Below are 19,101 nucleotides of genomic sequence, written 5' to 3'. Positions count from 1 at the left end.
GTTTTGGTTGTCAAAAATATACTCAGAATTTAAAAATAAATTAAAAAATTGGTAAGAATGTGCAATTAAGATAAAGGTTAGTATTGTATTTATATTCATACAAATCAATAAGAAAAATTCTGAGTCAATTGATGAATAGGCACAGAATGTAAATTAATGCAAAAAAACCAAAAACAATTGACAAACATATGGAACACATATCCAACCTCATAGTAATCAATGATATGCAAATCAATAGAACAATGAGCTCAGATGTAAATAGTAACACACCCAGTGCTGAGGAAAAAATAAAAGGGGCGCAGGCTAGGCGTGGTGGCTCACACCTGTAATTCCAGCACTTTGGGATGTTCAGGCAGGCGGATCACCTGAGCTCAGGAGTTCGAGACTAGCCTGGCCACCGTGGTGAAATCCTGTCTCTACTAAAAATACAAAAAATTAGCCAGGCTTGATGGTGCGCCCTGTAGTCCCAGCGACTCAGGAGGTTGAGGCAGGAGAATTGCTTGAATCCAGGAGATGGAGGTTGCAGTGAGCAGAGATTGGCCACTGCACTCCAGCCTGGGCAACAGAGTGAGACTCTATCTCAAAAAAATAAATAATAAATAATAAATAAAAATAAATAAGAAGGCACGCAACTACTAATAGTGGGAGCATAAACTTGTATTACCAAATTAAAACAAAGAAACAAACAAACAAAAAACTCCCTTCCTTTTGGCCGGAACCGCCATTTTCTAGTAATTCGCCAAAATGACGAACACAAAGGGAAAGAGGAGAGGCACCCGATATATGTTCTCTAGGCCTTTTAGAAAACATGGAGTTGTTCCTTTGGCCACGTATATGCAAATCTATAAGAAAGGTGACATTGTAGACATCAAGGGAAGGTGTACTGTCCAAAAAGGAATGCCCCATAAGTGTTACCTTGGCAAAACTGGAAGAGTCTACAATGTTCCCCAGCATGCTGTTGGCATTGCATAAACAAACAAGGGCAAGATTCTTGCCAAAAGAATTAATGTGCGTATTGAGCATATTAAGCACTCTAAGAGCTGAGATAGCTTCCTGAAACGCTTGAAGGAAAATGGTCAGAAAAATAAAGAAGCCAAAGAGAAAGGTACCTGGGTTCAACTGAAGCCCCAGCCTGCTCCACCCAGAGAAGCACACTGTGTGAGAACCAATGGGAAGCAGCCTGAGCTGCTGGAACCTATTCCCTATGAATTCATGGCATCATAGGTGTTAAAAAAATAAAAGATCTCTGGACTGTAAAAATGTTTCTCTTCATTGAGTAGAAGTGTGGTGTCCTCTCCCCGAAAGAAATATTTAAAGCAAATTTTAATTGTGTCCTAATTCATTATGTAATGTCTTCACTATGCAAATTTAATGTATTTCCTGTTGAAATATGTGAGGTAGCTTATTGTGCAACAAATTACTGAATTGCTTAGAAAAAGTCCAGGTATTATGTGTGAAATATTTTTACTGGTTTGAAGATAGTCCCTCTAAATCATCAAGGAAGAGATAAAATTATTTACAAAAAAAACTCAACTTTATGTACAAAGATGTTTACAGTAGCATTATTTATAGATGAACAGAGTAATGGTTAAGCAAACTATGGTAAATTTCTAGAATGGAATATTATGCAGGTTTCAAAAGTTACAATTAGAGTAAATATAAGACTGTACGCTGTAAAAATGTATACAATAATTATACATATAGCATATAAAACGAACAAACAATTACAGAGGGAGAAAAAAGATGAAAAGGGAAACTCCAAAAACATCAACAGTGATGGTAATTGGGTGGTGGGAATATGGGTGATTTTTGTTCTCTGCTTACTTTTCCATATTTTCCAAAATTTTAAAAATAAGCATGAACTATTTTTACAATGAAAAGAAAAACATGATTATTGCTTTTAACGTCTTAGCCTATGCCCTAGGGAATGTATGAAGCAGCAATGACAAGAACACATAAACAAAAACAAATGTATAAATTCAACTAGCAGAGTATTTACACTGCAAATTAAAAGGGGTAAAGTGTATGAGTTATCATGGCTATTAAGAAAGAACACAGAGAGTGTAAGGGTAACATTTATATAAATATGGGTAGGCATAAGGAATCAGTGTCTCTTTTCCAGTTAGAGAGATTTTTAGGGAGGAGGTTACATTTCAGGAGGTATTTGAATGATAGAAGGGAGGGGAAAACAGTGAAATGTCAGAAACATTTTTCTGTTTCCAAGTGTTTGGTATGGAAGTCTGAAAGTTGGGACTGAGATGAGTGATAAAAGTTATGACAAATAAAAAAGAGAAGTAGATACTGAGTGACGAGCCCGTCACTGCCAAAAAAAGGCAAGTCACCAGTTTAGGAACATTAAAGAGGAAGATGTCAGAACCTAAAAAGCAATAGGACAGAAAGTACACTTGGTCTTGGAACTCAGTGGAGTGGTGCTGGGTGGGAGGGGGAAATCTGGATAGGAAGCTGTTACAGAAAAATGAGAAAGAGTATGTAACCAGCTATGTGTAACTCCTTGATCTGGGCTTCCTTCTCTTATTATGGCCACATACCAACTATCTCAGAAATTCCACAAACATAACAGCCCCCACCCTTAGAATAAATTGTAATATCAGCCATTTGCATGCTCGGGGTTGTGAGTATGATACCAGTAGGGTTATCAAAATGGCAATGGCATAAAGCAGGGAAGTAATTGTTTTACAAAAATCCTTTTCCCTCTATTTCTTCATTCTGTTTCTAGGGTCAGTGCAAGTATTTTTGCAGTTGAATGGAATAGCAGCTTCTAAGAAATAAAAAACAGATGTTAGAGGAAGGCATTCCAGGGTGAGTCAGGAGAAGCCTTAAGGGTACTCTGTGCTCACAGCTTGCCCTACACTTTTCCTTGCTGTAATCTTGATAGATGCCTATATCCCCAACTCTGCGTAGGCAGCATCAAGGCCATAGTAGATCTAAAAATGTCAAAATACATTTACTCCCACGCCTGAATGTCCTGTGGAAAGAAAAGCTTGACTGATCTCAAAAGGAGTACTCTTAGGTAAAGGAACACACTCTCTTGATTCGCTTTTCAGATCTAGGAAAATATACACAGATAAACTACTTATGGGTAAATATTAATCATATAAAACCAACCTGTTAAAACAGAACTGAACTTAATTTTTCACAACTTTCTGTTTACTAAAGTTGTTCAGTATCAAGTGAAGTTATTCTATGTGAATAAAAAAGGTATTGCCCTTTGGAAAGTTATATTAAACATAATAAGTATCATACTTTCTTGGAAATGTTAGCTAAAGTTTCTATAGGAACTTAGCCACATCACATTGTTAACACGTTTGTGGTATGCATTTTTGAAATAACATGCAATTTATAGCACTGAATTAGAATTGATGCGTGATCATACCTGCATTTTTGGTATGTTTTTGAAATAGAATAAACATGATTATCTTCTAAATTGAGGAAATAGAAAAACATAGGTAGAATGTGTTTATATGAGAATATGATAATTTTGTAATAACTTAAAACACCTGAAATCATTCTTTAATTTGTTTAAAAAGCTTTTACATTTCTTTTGGACACAGTTTCCACTGAAGTGAAGATTAACATGAGTTAGTCTGTCATTCCTTTACCAAGGGTCTATTGTGGGCAGCTTCCTTTCATAGTGGGTAATATAAAGAAGTATAAAAGGCATTCCCAACATATATCTCTCTATATATTTACTTATGATTAATTATTTTCTGAAATTCAACTGTTTTGTCTTGTATTGCTGTAAAACTATGCCAAAACCTAGTGGCTCAAAGTATCAACCATTTTATTATTTGCCCATGATTCTGCAGTATGGGCAGAGAGCTTGGAGGGATCAGCTTGTTTCTTATTCTACATGCCATCAAAGCTTGGGGGCTGCTGGAATGGGCCAGTCTGGGGTCTCTGTTCTCAAGGTCTGTAGGATTCTTTGGTTGTCTTCCATGTGATCTGTTCATGTGGTTACTTAGCTTGGGTTTCCTCACACCATGGTGATCTCATTTTAGTCTGACTTCCCAGAGCATAAAACTGTTAGCTGCCAGGCACCCTCAGAGTTTAGGCCTCCTGCTGGCACAGTGCTACTTTTGCTGCATTGTACTGGTTAAAGCAGGTCACAAGACCCAAGCCCGGATTCAGTGTGGGAGGGAATGCCACAAGGGTGTGAATATTGGAGACATAGTTCATTGGGGGCAATCTTTGGAGGCTAGCTAACACATCAATGTTTATTAGAGAAATTCACAAACATGATACCAAGCCTATTTCCTACCAAATGACCAAAAGCAAAGGAATGCTCAGCTTAATTGTCTTTTACTATACAGAAGTCTACACCCAAATCTTTCTGATGTTTCCATGATCTCTCCCAAATATGCCTCAAATTCTTTCAGCACTGCAGTCTCTTCACTAGGTTCTAGCATGACTCTCATCTACACTAAATGTTTCCAGATGCCTGAATTCCAAAATTCAGAAAAATTAAGATATAACTAGTTTAGTCTATATATTTACAGAGAGTTGTCAACTTTGTAAATTTTTTTTAATAATTTTTTTTTATTTTTTAGAGACAGGGTCTTGCTATGTCACCCAGGCTGGAATGCAGTGGCTTGGTCCTAGCTCACTGCACCCATGAACTTGTGGGCTGAAGCAATCCTCCTGCCTCAGCCTCCCAAGTAGCTGGGACTATAGACACATACCACCATGCCTGGTTAATTTTAAACACGGGGATTTCGCCATGCTGCCCAGGCTGGTCTGCAACTCCTGAGCTCAAGCGATCCTCCTGCCTTGGCTTTCCAAAGAGCTAGGGTTACAGGCATGAGCCACCGCACTTGGCCAACTTCGTAATTTTTTAATTGCCAATTAAGAACATTAAAAAATGTACCATCTACTATTACTCTTGCTTCTTAAAGTATGTTTAATTTTTAAAAAAGTAACAGAATTTCATACTGAAGGACAGCCTTAGATCTGGTTACTTTATGAAAACTTAACTATATATCTTTATTGTTCTCATTTTGCTGCAAGTCATGAAAATCCCACCAAGGACTGCCACTGGTTCCTGGACCCAGTGTTTGGGAATCCCTAGTCAGTTCAGTGTTACTGAACATTTTCAAGGCCTTTAAAAAATTTTTTTTTTATTTTTTGAGACAGGGTCTGGCTCCATTGCCCAGGCTGGAGTACAGTGACATGATCTCAGCTCACTACAACCTCTGCCTTCCAGGCTCAAGTAATTCTCCCACCTCAGCCCCCTCGGTAGCTGGGACTACAGGTGCCACCATGCCTGGTTAATTTTTGTATTCTTTTGTAGAGATAGGATTTCACCATGTTGCCCAGGCTGGTCTCCAACTCTTGAGCTCAAGTAATCTGCCTGCCTTGGCCTCCCAAAGTTCTGGTATTACAGGTGTGAGCCACCACACCCACCCTTCAAGACCCTTTTCATTCAACCTGCTAAAATCATTTCACATCTTTACCTAAGGACTGTAATCAGACTGATGATATTGCAAATTCTATAACTCCCTCATTTACATGGAATCATTTAAATCTGTGCTAATGTAAATAATCCAATTGTTAAATACTTGTCACTGTATTAGGACTAGATAGTGTTAACATAGTCATAGTTATGAATGGGGGGGTTCTGTAGTTAGATTGTCTCTGTTCCAATCAGGATCTGAGCAAATATTAACAACATTTCTCTCTGCACTTCAGTTTCCCCATCTGTGGCATAGTTTTAAAGAGATTATGTATAAAGTGTATGGAGTAGTACCTAGCACATGGTGAGCACTCAGTATGTTTGTTATATTATTATTATATTTATACATGGCATCAGTATTTTGCACTTGCATGTAGGATTTTAACATACTTTATATTTTAAGGGTGATCTCAAATATCCACAATACTTTGGAAGAGATTAGTCACAATTAGACGATAGAATTTTAAGGTTGGAAGGGAACTTTATTTTTATTTATTTATTTTTTTGAGACAGAGTCTCGATCTGTCACCCAGGCTGGAGTGTAGTGGCGCCATCTCGGCTCACTGCAACCTCCGCCTCCCGGGTTCAAGCAATTCTCCTGCCTCAGCCTCCAGAGTAGCTGGGATTACAGGTGCCTGCCACCATGCCCAGCTAATGGAAGGGAATTTTTAATATCATATGATTCCACCCTATTAAAGGTGAGGACCTCTTTATTAAAAAAAGTTGGCCTGGCGCAGTGGCTCACGCCTGTAGTCCCAGCACTTTGGGAGGTCGAAGAGGGCGGATCACGAGGTCAGGAGTTCGAGACCAGCCTGGCCAACATGGTGAAATCCCGTCTCTACTAAAAATATAAAAATAGGCCAGGGGCGGTGGCTCACTCCTGTAATCCCAACATTTCCGGAGGCCAAGGCGGGCGGATCACCTGAGGTCGGGAGTTCAAGACCATCCTGACCAACATGGAGAAACTCCATCTCGACTAAAAATACAAAATTAGCTGGGCATGGTGGCGCATGCCTGTAATCCCAGCTATTCGGGAGGCAGGAGAATCACTTGAATCCAGAAGGTGGAGGTTGCGGTGAGCCGAGATCGCAACATTGCACACCAGCCTGAGCAACAAGAGTGAAACTCCATCTCAAAACAAAATAAAACAAACAAAACACCAAAAATTAGCTGGACGTGGTGGCGTGTGCCTGTAATCCCAGCTACTCCGGAGGCTGAGGCAGGAGAATCGCTTGAACCCGGAGGCAGAGGTTGCAGTGAGCCGAGATCGTGCCACTGCACTCCAGACTGGGCGACAAGAGTGAAACTCCGCCTCGGAGAAAAAAAAAAAGTTAATTCAGAGTCCATCTATCTTATGGCAGAAGATAACTAGTGATGTGTCACAATAATCAGAAGAGCCTTGTAGGTAAGTAAGCTATATATGGACCCCACCTATATTTCTAGTAGATATTTCTAGAAATATATGGACCCCACATATATTTCTAGTAGTTCTGCCAGGTTGGTTATCACTTCCACTTATATTTATCAGTGTCACTCATGTATTGTCTTAACTACTTGTATTTTTTCGTATGTGTCTAAATGGAAAGCAACATAATGTTCACGGTTCTCTGAGAAACAACAAAATTCCTAATACCTAAAAATGGTAATAATAATAAAAAAAGACAAGCAGGGTTTAGGAAATTTATTTTAGGGCAACTGCCTGATTTATTTTAAGCCCTATGCTTAAAAATAAGTCTAATTCACATGACTTAAAATGCTGGAGCCAAGAAAAGTCACTGCAAAGGCATTTAATGAAATACCTGGTTTGTCTAGTTGTCTTTGTTATGATTTTTGTATAAACCAAGAACGTCCTATCTTGATATATATAGTGGATTTTATATCTAATTAATTTCTTGTATTTAATAAATTGAAAATAGACATTTTTTCAAACAATATAAGATTTTCCTAACCTCTGACTCACATCGTAAGGCTGGTGGACTGTTCAGATGCTGTACGATGCTTTTTACTCCGATGCTTTTTGGTTCATCTGTAGCATTTTCCATCATGGGGTAAAAGATCCACATTTTCTATTTCTAGTGATCCTTAATTTGGCTTCTGAGCAAAAATAAAGTTTGATGAGAAATAAATTAAGGTAGATTTCCTGCTGAAACCAGTGAAGAATATAACTTTATCAGGGGGAGTGAGTGACAAGTCTTTCACCTTTCCTCACACCATAGTCAACAAAGTAACGGAACTAGGAGAAATGCCCATTATTCTCATGTCCTACATTAGTTCTGATAAAAATCACAATTAAGTTTCACTGAATGTTTTGACATTGAAACGGCAGCATTACACGTCCAGGAGAGAACTACAGTAGGGGTGTTAAGAGAACTAACACGAACGACTTAAAAATATTGATTTTTTTCTACGAGATTATTTTCCTTTAAATAAATTAAATTGAGCTTGACTTCTATTGACTGTATCTTCCGGAGTCAGTATTTTATGGCTCCCCTGACACACACGCCTGGCGTGGGAGGGCTGAGCGCTGCAGCGCTTCGGAACTTTCCCAGTGAATCGTAAATGGGTTCAACGCCGGGGCTCGCGGAGGGCTGTCCATGGAGTACCACTGAAAACCAAACGCCACTGGTGCTCAATGCTGGCACCTGCCGACGAAAAGGCTTCTTGCCTAAAAAAGAACCTATTACCCCACCCTAACAGCAACAAGGAGAACAAGCACTCTCTCCTCGTCAGAAGTCTCTGGACTGGCTGCAACCCAGAGGAAACAGAGCTGGGGCATCTGCCGGGACAGCGATCAAGCAGCCAGAGCTCCGCCTCCGTCCGGACCTCCAAGGCCGTTCTAGAGCCCTGCATGGCTCCTCAGAGCCGGCCAAGGAGAGGACCTCGCCGGCCGCTGCTTACCCCTACTCGGCTCCTCCCAGCGGTCCGCCTTCTCCACCGCCTGCCCGCAAGGCCCCGCCCACCTCACCGCCCCGCCCCACCCTGCGGAGGCGACAGAGTGCGCGCGCGCGCGCGGGGTCCCGGCTGGTTCCCCTTCCGAGCGTCCGCGCCCCGCATGCGCAGTCTGCGCCGGCGGTCTCCGTTTGTTTGAACAGGAAGGCGGACATATTAGTCCCTCTCAGCCCCCCTCGCCCCACCCCCCAGGCATTCGCCGCCGCGACTCGCCCTTTCCCCGGCTGGGACCGCAGCCCCTCCCAGAAGCTCCCCCATCAGCAGCCGCCGGGACCCAACTATCGTCTTCCTCTTCGCCCGCTCTCCAGCCTTTCCTCTGCTAAGTCTCCATCGGGCATCGACCTCGCCCTGCCCCACCGGACACCGTAGCAGCAGCCCTAGCAGCGACGGGACAAAATGGGAGAGTGAGGCTGTCCTGCGGGGACCGAGACTGATCGGTGCGTCGGGCCGGGCCGAGTAGAGCCGGGGACGCGGGGCTAGACCGTCTACAGCGCCTCTGAGCGGAGCGGGCCCGGCCCGTGGCCCGAGCGGCGGCCGCAGCTGGCACAGCTCCTCATCCGCCCTTCGCTTTCGCCTTTCCTCTTCTCCCTCCCTTGTTGCCCGGAGGGAGTCTCCACCCTGCTTCTCTTTCTCTCCCCGCTCCTGCCCATCTCGGGACGGGGACCCCTCCATGGCGACGGCGGCCGGGGCCCGCTAGACTGAAGCACCTCGCCGGAGCGACGAGGCTGGTGGCGACGGCGCTGTCGGCTGTCGTGAGGGGCTGCCGGGTGGGATGCGACTTTGGGCGTCCGAGCGGCTGTGGGTCGCTGTTGCCCCCGGCCCGGGGTCTGGAGAGCGGAGGTCCCCTCAGTGAGGGGAAGACGGGGGAACCGGGCGCACCTGGTGACCCTGAGGTTCCGGCTCCTCCGCCCCGCGGCAGCGAACCCACCGCGGAGGAAGTTGGTTGAAATTGCTTTCCGCTGCTGGTACTGGTACGAGGGCATTGTCACAGCAGCAGCAACATGTCGACTGGGGACAGTTTTGAGACTCGATTTGAAAAAATCGACAACCTGCTGCGGGATCCCAAATCGGAAGTGAATTCGGATTGTTTGCTGGTGAGTAGCGCTGTTCTCTTTTGCTTGTCTGGGGTTTTGCATGTCTTTCCTTCCTCTTGCATTAGTCTGGTTCGCTGCAAAAGAAAGTCTCAGGTGTGCATAATCGTCTTGGAAAATGCTAGATTTCTGTTTCCTGAAGAATCTTGGAGTACCATTAACATCTCATGGTGTGGTCCTATTTGCCATTTGACTGGCTCTGTACTAACTACTCTGAACTTTTAATTCTGACTCAGTTCATGAGTACCCGAAAGATACTTACAAACTGCTATTGCAGGCATCCTATAAAAAGTTATCACGTCAGAGTTACTGCAACGTATACAGTTTGTTGAATGGCGATCGTAGTAATGTTAATCTTTCTGATCCGTTTGACAGTTAAATTGGAAAGACTACTTCGCATTTTTTTTTCCTTTTTGCGATTTAGCTCCTAGGGGTTTAGTTTTTAGCCTTGAAAATGATAACGGAGAATTGCTATTGAGGAAGTGATTTTTGAGCCAAAATTTCATAGGTGATTTGAGTTTGAAGGAACTTTTTGCTGAACTATTGTAAAAGCCCAAGATAATTGGTCATAGGTAATTACAGTGTTAACTTATTGTATTATTGGTTACAAAAGTACGTACCATACAGTTATTGTAACTGTCTTTTTGGTGGTGTGGCACTTAACAGTGTCACTTGTAAAACATTCTAAAGAGGGTTTTATGACATGAAAATCCAAAATCCCATTTTAAAAATAGTTAAGTGGTTGATAATACAGTTATCTGTAAATAATTGGAATTCTTAGGTTTGATACCTAAGAATGTATCAAATGTATTTACAGGTTTGATACCTGTAAATGTATCAAAGTTGTTCAGAGTTTCTGAACAACTAAGGGTTATATAATATTTCTTGGTCCAAACAAAACTACATAATCTCTAAAATAAGGTTTCAGGGAGCATGTATATGGACAGGATTTCACAATGTCTTCGGTGAAATAATGTTAGATATGCTCAATTTTGGGGATTAAGATTAAGGAAACAAAATAATACCATTCAAAGAAATAATACAATTCAAAAATCCCATCTTGAATCAAAGGAGAATTAATGTAGATTGTTTAAAATTAACGTGCATTTCAGTTACTCTAAATTTCTGTTTATTTGTATTTTTCCACGTGTATGGGTTTTACAAGAAGCTTCCCAAAGCTTTCAGAATTGTTGTAAGCATCCCTGACCAGGAAATAAGAGTATTGTGGGTTGTTTGAAATGTCTCACCACATTATGGATGCTCTTTATATTGAGAAATAGTAAAGAAGGTTGATGAGTAATAGATTTTAAAACATTTTATTAAACGAGATAAGTGGAAGGAATTAGAATATATCTTGTAAGGATTTCTATAACTTCTAAGAAGTCTGATTTATCTTTTAATATTTATCCAGTTTTCATATATTTTTGATTTTATTTTGCTTTTCGATCTCCTTATTACATGAGTGGTGTTATAGGGAGGGTTTAGTAGCTTTCTTTTTCTTTAAATCATCTTCTGGCCTCTTGCTATAGCTTCATTTGGTGGGGACCTTTATTTACATGTGGGGGATACAAGGAAATATAAGTCATGACTCTTTCCCTGAGAGTCCAATCTATTTAATGGAAGACAAAACCTTGTCTCACGTATATACACAGAAACAAAGCTAAACACTTCACAGATTGAGAAAACGTGATAAATTCCAGATGATTGTTTAGATAATGTACGTTCTTGGAAATTGAGAGAAAGAAGTCACTGTGAGTTGAGAGAGCCAAAGTATGTTTTATAATGGATGGATAGGATTTAGATAGAGGGTGCTCAAGAGGAGTGGAGGATAACGTGAATAGAGGGTGGAGACATGACTGGCTATGACATGTTTGGGGAAATAAGGAAGATAAGGTTGGAAGGAAATATTAGGGTTAGATTGTGGAGGATTTGATTGGTAGGCTAAGGATTTTGGACTGCCTTTACACTGTTGTGGCTATTAAATATTTATAAATAAGACCGTGCTAGGATGAATGAAGAAGATGAATCTGGTGTGTGGAAGATGGGTTAGCATGAGAAAAGATTGGAGAGACAGTGAGATTGGACAGTTTTTAAAAATTGTTATTATTGTAATAGTCCAGAAATGATTGAAGCCCAAAATTGGGGCATGAGAATGAGAAAAGAAGAATTAATGGAACTTTATTGGCAGGGAAAAGAAGGGGAACCAAAGAGAGAGGCAATGGTCAGATGACTCTAAAGAGGTTGAGCCTGGATTATAGGGAGAATGGTAAAAATAGCAAAGTCAGGTTTGGAAATTGCTTGTGAAGAATAGGCCTACAGATAAATTCAATTTTAGATTCGTTGTGTTTGAGGGGATAGTGGAGCAATCATGAGAAAATGACCTGTAGACTGTTGGAGATACAGAACTGAGCTCATAATTACAGATAATGATTTAGAAGTCATTTGCACAAAGGTGCAAGTTGATATAATGGTAAAGGGAGAAACAATGGAGGGAAAACTGAGGGTGAAAGATGAAGGTTGAACAAAGAGGAAGAGTGGAGGAGGTAAGCCATCAAGGCCTCCAGAGTTAGGACAGCCAGGTATCATGGAGCCCAACACTTCTAAAACAACATTTTGTTAAAGAGAATAGTCAACAGACAGATTTGGTTGTTTTTTCCCCTTGAAATCTTATAATCTTGTCCTCTTTTTCTGTTTAGTTCAACAGCTGTCTATTGATAGCTGTTACTGAAATTTTATTACCCTGTCAATCTGAACTTGGTAAAGACTGAATTTTCCTTTTTTTTTACTGAGATGGAATCTCACTCTGTTGCCCAGGCTGGAGTGCAGTGGCGCGATCTTGGCTCACTGCAACCTCCGACTCCTGGGTTCGAGTGATTCTCCTGCCTCAGCCCCCGCGAGTAGTTGGGATTACACGCGTGCACTACCACGCCTGGCTAATTTTTGTAGTTTTAGTAGAGATGGGATTTCACCATGTTGGCCAGGCTGGTCTTGTACTCCTGACCCCAAGTAATCCGCCTGCCTTGGCCTCCCGAAGTACTGGGGTTACAGGCGTGAGCCACCGTGCCTGGCCCAAGACTGAATTTCCTTTAGAGACAAAAAATCCTTTTTCTGGTTTTGTAGTATCTAGCATGAATTTTCTTCGCATGATGTTTTATGTTTAACATTGAGCATTCATTCGTTCATTCATTCATTGTGTCATTCAGTGACCTATCAGGTGACTTCAACTTTTTCAGTGAGCCTGTTCTTGTTCTTCCCTATCTGGACTTTGGACCTCTCATGTATTATAGGAACAAAACTCCTTTTACATTGGTTGCCTTTTTCTGTTATTTTGACTTTTGTTGATTTGTGTAACTGATACTTACTTATTAGTGTGTATTATGTGCCACGTGCAGTCCTTTAGTTCTAGAGTTTTTTTTGTAATCCCAAAAATAAGGTTTTCAAATTGTTTCTTCTCTACCTCCTTTACTAGATTCGTGCTTAGAAATGGAAACTTCCAAATCTTTTGGTTTCAGAAATTTGCTGGTATATGTCCTTACCTACTAAACAGCTTTTTTGTTGAGACACTAATGATGAATAGCATCCGTAATCTGAAATCTGAAGTGCTCAAAATCTGAAACTTTTTGAGTGCTCACATGACGCCATAAGTGGAAAATCCACCTGACCTTGTGAGATGGGTTGCAGTCAAAATGCAGTCAGAACTTTGTTTCATGCACAAAATTATTAAAATATTGCAAAAAATAACCTTCAGGTTGTTGTGTATAAGGTATGTATGAGACGTAAATGAATTTCTTATTTAGCCTTGGTCCCCATCCCCAGGATATCTTATGTATATGCAAATATTTTAAAATCTGAAAAAGTCTGCAGTCTGAAACACTTCTAGTTCCAAGCATTTTAAACAAGGGATACTCAACCTGCAGTAGTTTAGAATAATGTAGCTGGAAGAACTCTGATAAGTGGCTATCCAACCTTTTCTTGAACACCTGTAATTTTTTTCAAGAACTAAGTAAGTTCAATCTTCATATCATATATAAATGCTAAAATAGTCTGCAAATACTAAGATACATTATGATAACCATTCACTTGTTTCCTAGAGCATTCAAATTAGTCAACTTTGGTTTTCTGTAAGTCAGATTCTTTCCAGTGTCCTAATGGTTGTCTTTCTTACTGTCCATGTTACAGTTTATAAGGATTATCGGGAGCTATTTCTCTTTTCCTGAATTCCTTATCTTCTAATTATTTTGTCTAGGGCCTGTAATAATTTCTCAGTGATTTTGAGTACCTTTGAAAACAGAATAAGGGATGGAGTTTAGTTAAGTCTGTTTAATCTTTGCAGAGGAAAAAATGCTTATGATTTGTAAATTAAATAGGAAAAACAAGGCCGGGTGCAGTGGCTCGCTCCTGGAGGGCTGAGGCCAGAGAATTGCTTGAGCCTAGGACGGGGAGGTTGCAGTGAGCCGAGATTGTGCCACTGCACTCCAGCCTGGACGACACAGTGAGAACTTGTCTCAAAAAAAAAAAAAAAAAGGAAAAACAAAAATGGTTGGGAGGGTTATAGATACATTTGTTTTGAAGTTTGACATACTTTTCATGAAAATATCTTGCTTGTAGCATATTTATTAGCACACCGCTTCATGATGCCTGTTAAGAACATGACCTTTCCACTTTTCTTCTGGCTGGTGGAGGTGTAGCAACGGGTGTGTGGAGGAGACAGAAGGGAACCAGTATTAGTCAAATAGTGCCTGTTGAGTTCTAACACTGTGCTGTTTGTCACTGCTATTTCTTATTAGGGAGTTTTTCAGAATGTGGAAGATAAATGTAAATGAAATTTCTGGTGTTAGTCTTTGAGTTTTTCTTCCTTTAAATTATCTTCCTGGGCTCTCTTGACCTAGTGCTTTCCCATCTTTTCATTCTTCTTTTTTTCTTTTCCTCAATCTTTGGCCTATCATACTTATCTTTGTCTTCACTCTCTTGAAGAATTCATCCATTCTTACAGCTTCAATTATTATTATCTCTATGTACATGATACCCAAATCTTTATTTTTAGTCTTTTGTTTCAAACCTTAAATATCTGACTGCCTTGTAAGCATTTCTACTTGGATGTCATGTTAGTCTCAAATCCCTCATATTCCAAAACAAGCTTCCTCCCATAAACTTATCTGTTTTGTCATTAATTCCACTATTGTCCCTGTCGCTAAACTGGAATTTTTGTTGTGAACTTTTTTGACAGTGTTAGTCCACACATTGGGTTATTACAGCAGATTTTGGGTAGCATTTTCGAATCTAGATTATTGCTATCTAATCCCCTGTATGCCTTGCCACTTGAATTGATCTGTTTTGGGGGTATATTACTCTTGGAATGAAAAGACCTGAGGTCATTAAATCTTTGAGCCTTAAAGTTGTATCTCTGCCAGTGTTCCTAATTTGTGAGTTAATAGGTGTTATTAGTATCAATTGCATATCTGGTTAGTTTGGACCAGACTTTTTTGGATGTTAGTATGTTGAAGGAACTTCTTTTAAAAAAACAAGTTACTCTCCTAATTCATTTTTATTCATTCAGCAAATCTTTGTATAGGGCCTAAACTTGGATTGAAATCTAGGCTCTGACATGTATTTGCTGAAATATTTTAGGGAGTTATTTTAACCTCTCAATGCTGTTTCATCTTCAGAAAAATAAGAGGGGATAAAAGTACTAGATTGTTGTAAGAATTGAATAATATAGTCAAAGCAACTATCACAGCATTTGGTATTTAGTAAGCATTTGTAATATTGTCATATTTATAATATTTCTGTTATATACTAGTCAGTGTGCTTAGTCTAGAAGTTGATATTTATTGTCTTCTCTAAGTACAGAGTAATTTATCTGGCACCTCAAGCTGCTCATAAATTCATAATCTAGCTGTGCGTTATTGACGTCTAAGCCAATTGTAACTGAAAATTGTGACATTTATTAATAGATTCAATAAATGGGGAAGATCTTTTAGAGACTGTTTATTTGTTTAGTCGTGATTTATAATATGGTATATACTTTGTGCCAAGGGTTTAGTTGGATATAAAAGGCAATTGGGAACTAATTTATGGAGATTGAGTTGTTATCTTGTTCTCTTTCTGTGTGTATCTTTTATACTTTCAGTGTGTGTTCTGTAAATAGGCCCTCTTGCACTACAGGCACCCTGTGGGTGTGTAGAGATGTGGCTCAGAGTAACGGCTGAGATATGAATTGGTTAATTCATTAATCTTTTGAGTCAGAAATGTTTTTTTTCCGCCCAGTCCGGAGTGCCATGGCGCTATCTTGGCTTACTGCAAGCTCCACCTCCTGGGTTCACGCCATTCTCCTGCCTCAGCCTCCCGAGTAGCTGGGACTACAGGCGCCCGCCACCGCACCCGGCTAATTTTTTGTATTTTTAGTAGAGACAGGGTTTCACCGTGTTAGCCAGGATGGTCTCGATCTCCTGGCCTCGTGATCCGCCCGCCTCAGCCTCCCAAAGTGCTGGGATTACAGGCGTGAGCCGCCGCACCCTGCCCAGAAATGTTTTTAATCCAGAAGAAGGAACTACATATAAAATTTTATGTTGAATAAAGAGTAAATTCTCAGTTTTAGATTAGACTTTGCATAACTTTACACCAGTTTTACTTCACGATTATAAGTTTTGGTGTTATGGATATATGGTGAAAACTACAGATTCTATTACGATAATTGATAGAAAAACCCACTTATCAGGAAATATATATAGAGTTCTATTGCTGAAGATAATCCAATAGCTCTACTTCTCCATTCCTCATCCCCACTAAAAAGGGGGTATATCCATTTAGTTTAAGTCCACAGTATAGCTGTTGGATACGACACACATGTGTTCAAGAAGATGAACAGGTAGTACTGCAATTCACAATGGAAAGTATTTATTCTTTAAAATATGCCATTAGTGTGGTGTGAAAAGAACACTGGACTGAAAATTCAGAGCATAGTCTTGTTTTGCTGTTAAATCTCTGTGTAATGAAGTACATCATTTTTCTCATCTAGGCTTCAGTTTCCCTATTTGTAGAACAAAGAGTTGGACCAGATAGTTGCTGATGTCCCTTGTGTCTCTGAAAATTCTATGATAGGCCTGGCATGGTGGCCTGTAATCCCAGCACTTTTGGAGGCCAAGGTGCAAGTATCCCTTGAGCCCAGGAGTTTGAGACCGGCCTGGGCAACAGAGAGGGACCTCGGCTCTACAAAAAAAAAATAAAAATATTACCTGGGTGTTGTGGCTTCCACCTGTAGTCTCAGCTACTTGGGAGGTTGAGGTAGGAAGATCGCTTGAGCCCAGGAGGTTGAGGCTGCAGTGAGCCAAGTTGGTGCCACGGCACTCTAGCCTGGTTGTCAAAGTGAGACTCTGTCTCAAAAAAAAAATAATAAAATAAAATTTATTAAACAAAATCTATGAGACTTTGTTTATTACACTTCAATTAAAACTTCAAAAAATTGTCTTTGATTTATTATTTAAGAAATAAAACTTAAACAGTTAAATGATGTTGGGGTAGAAATGTAAGACTGTCAACCATCTTTAGTAAGTGCTTTTTTTGGAACTAGTTCCTAAATTAATTTCAATAGTTATATTTGCCATTGTTTTTTGAATTTGTGACTTACGTTCATAATTGTAGGGTTTTGTACTTTCTGAACAGAGGAAGTGTAATTTTTTATTTGTATATCTATTAAAATGTAAAGATATGATTTTCTTCTCTAGTATACTTGCCCTTTCTGTTTGGGATTATGAAATATAGAGTGTATTTTTATTACAGTTCCCAAACAATTAATAGGAAGGTAGATGTTCAAATTAACATCCAAAGTCTGATATCTCAGGGAGGTGAGAGTTTATCTTATACTTGTGTTATATTAAGGGTAGGCCAACCTGTGCGCCTCTTAATTGATCCATACTTCTGATACCAGATTTTTGGCAAGAAATTGAAAATTTTCTCAGATTGTTGTCTTGAACTACTTTTTTTTTTTTTGAGACAGGGTCTGGCCCTGTCACCCAGGCTGAAGTGTGGTGGCATGATCTCAGCTCACTGCAGCCTCCACTTCCCGAGCTCAAGCCATTCTTCTGCCTCAGCCTCTTGAGTAACTGGGACTACAGGCAAGCACCACCATGCCTGGCTAATTTTTGTATTTTTTTTGGTAGAGATGGGGTTTTGCCATGTTGCCCAGGCTGGTCTCAAGTGAGCCATTGGCCTCAGCTTCCCAAAGTGTAAGGATTACAGGCATGAGCCACAGCACCCAGCCCTCAAACTAATTTTGAAACAGTGGACTGCAATTAACTTTCCTTTTTCTCTTTTCTGTTATTCATTCATTCATTTGACAAATGTTTATTTGGTGTGTACTGTGTGCTAGGAATTCTGCTATGCAATGGAACACCATGGTGAGTAAAAACAAACATGTCCCACTTTCATGGAATTTATGGTGTCAGGAAAAGGATTAATTAAATGTCTATCACACTAAGATAGGAGTGGGGTATGGTGAAGGGCAGGTAAGAGATATGATCATGACTTTCCTTTAAGGTTTGGTTTACTTGTAGTAAAGCAATTAAGTGTATAGTTTTCAGATATGAGGCTGTAGATTGTATCAGATTCACTTGAGGCACTTCTTAAAAATGGAATCTGGGATCTTGCGTAGACAAACAAAATCACAATTTTTTGGGATGATTCTTAGGATTTGCATGAGATGTGGATTCTTAGACACACTCAAGTTTGAAAACTGTAGTTACAGTGGAAAGAATGTGAATTTTCGTCCTGTTTGGTAATTTTATGATAAGAAATTTCAAATATACGCAGAAGTAGGGAAAATAGGATAGTGAACTCCTGTTACTCAGATTTTGCAGTTTTCAAAATGTCATCACATTTGATTTCATTAATCACCCTTTTTCTTACCAAAATATTTTAAAGTAAATTCCATATATTGTCATTTCATCCTTACATACTTCAATAAGCATCTTTGAAAAAAAAAAAAGGACATTTTCTTACATAATCATAATGGCCATTATCATGCCTAGCAAAATTAAAAGTGCTTTGGTATCATTAATTCCCAGTTTATATTCATATTTCTGATTGTCTAAAACAGTGTCTGTTTTACAGTTGCTTTATTAGAATCTGGATCCAAAGTCCAAATGTTGCTTTTCTTTGGTTAGGTCCTTTAAGAGTCTTTTAAGTCTCTTAATATAGAGAAATCTCATTCCCCCAACTTCTCCAACTCCCCTCCCCCTGCATGTTGAACTAGTGGTACTATACAGGACCTTGTTTTACATTCTGGATTTTTCTTTTTACTTTCCTAATGATGTAATTTAACTTCTTCCTGTATTTTCCATATTTCCTATAAAATGGTAGTTAGATCTAAAAGCTTGATTTACTTATTTCAGATTTCTAGTCAAGGGTACTTAATAGATTGTATTTTCTTTTGCCTCACACGGAGGTGCATAATGTCTGCCTGGCCTGTAGTGATGCTAAGGTTGATCATTCTGTTCAGGTGGCATCAGTCTGTGATAACTTCCTGTAAGAATCATTCATTAACCTTTCATCTAATGGTTCCATTCATTCGTGATCTTTAACTGAATCCCTGTT

The 19,101-nt window shown here is 39.8% G+C and overlaps 1 protein-coding gene across 4 annotated transcripts in view; it reads left to right on the top strand.

Moving 5' to 3' along the window:
* Positions 1–8,441: 8,441 nt before the first annotated feature.
* Positions 8,442–19,101, top strand: part of ROCK1 (Rho associated coiled-coil containing protein kinase 1) — a 159,734-nt gene continuing 149,074 nt past the window's right edge. For all 4 annotated transcript variants that reach the window (XM_063796020.1, XM_016933419.4, XM_001151982.5 and 1 more), the window contains exon 1: positions 8,442–9,513. Coding sequence is in view for 3 of the 4 variants with exons in the window: in XM_016933419.4 (XP_016788908.1) it covers positions 9,421–9,513 (93 nt within the window). In the remaining variant the exon portion in view is untranslated. The remainder of the gene's footprint in view (positions 9,514–19,101) is intronic.

This window comes from Pan troglodytes, chromosome 17 (genome assembly GCF_028858775.2).
Source record: "Pan troglodytes isolate AG18354 chromosome 17, NHGRI_mPanTro3-v2.0_pri, whole genome shotgun sequence".
Classification (NCBI taxonomy): Eukaryota; Metazoa; Chordata; class Mammalia; order Primates; family Hominidae; genus Pan; species Pan troglodytes.
The sequence above is the reverse complement of the archived record's forward strand: the minus strand, read 5'-3'. Positions and strand labels throughout refer to the sequence as shown.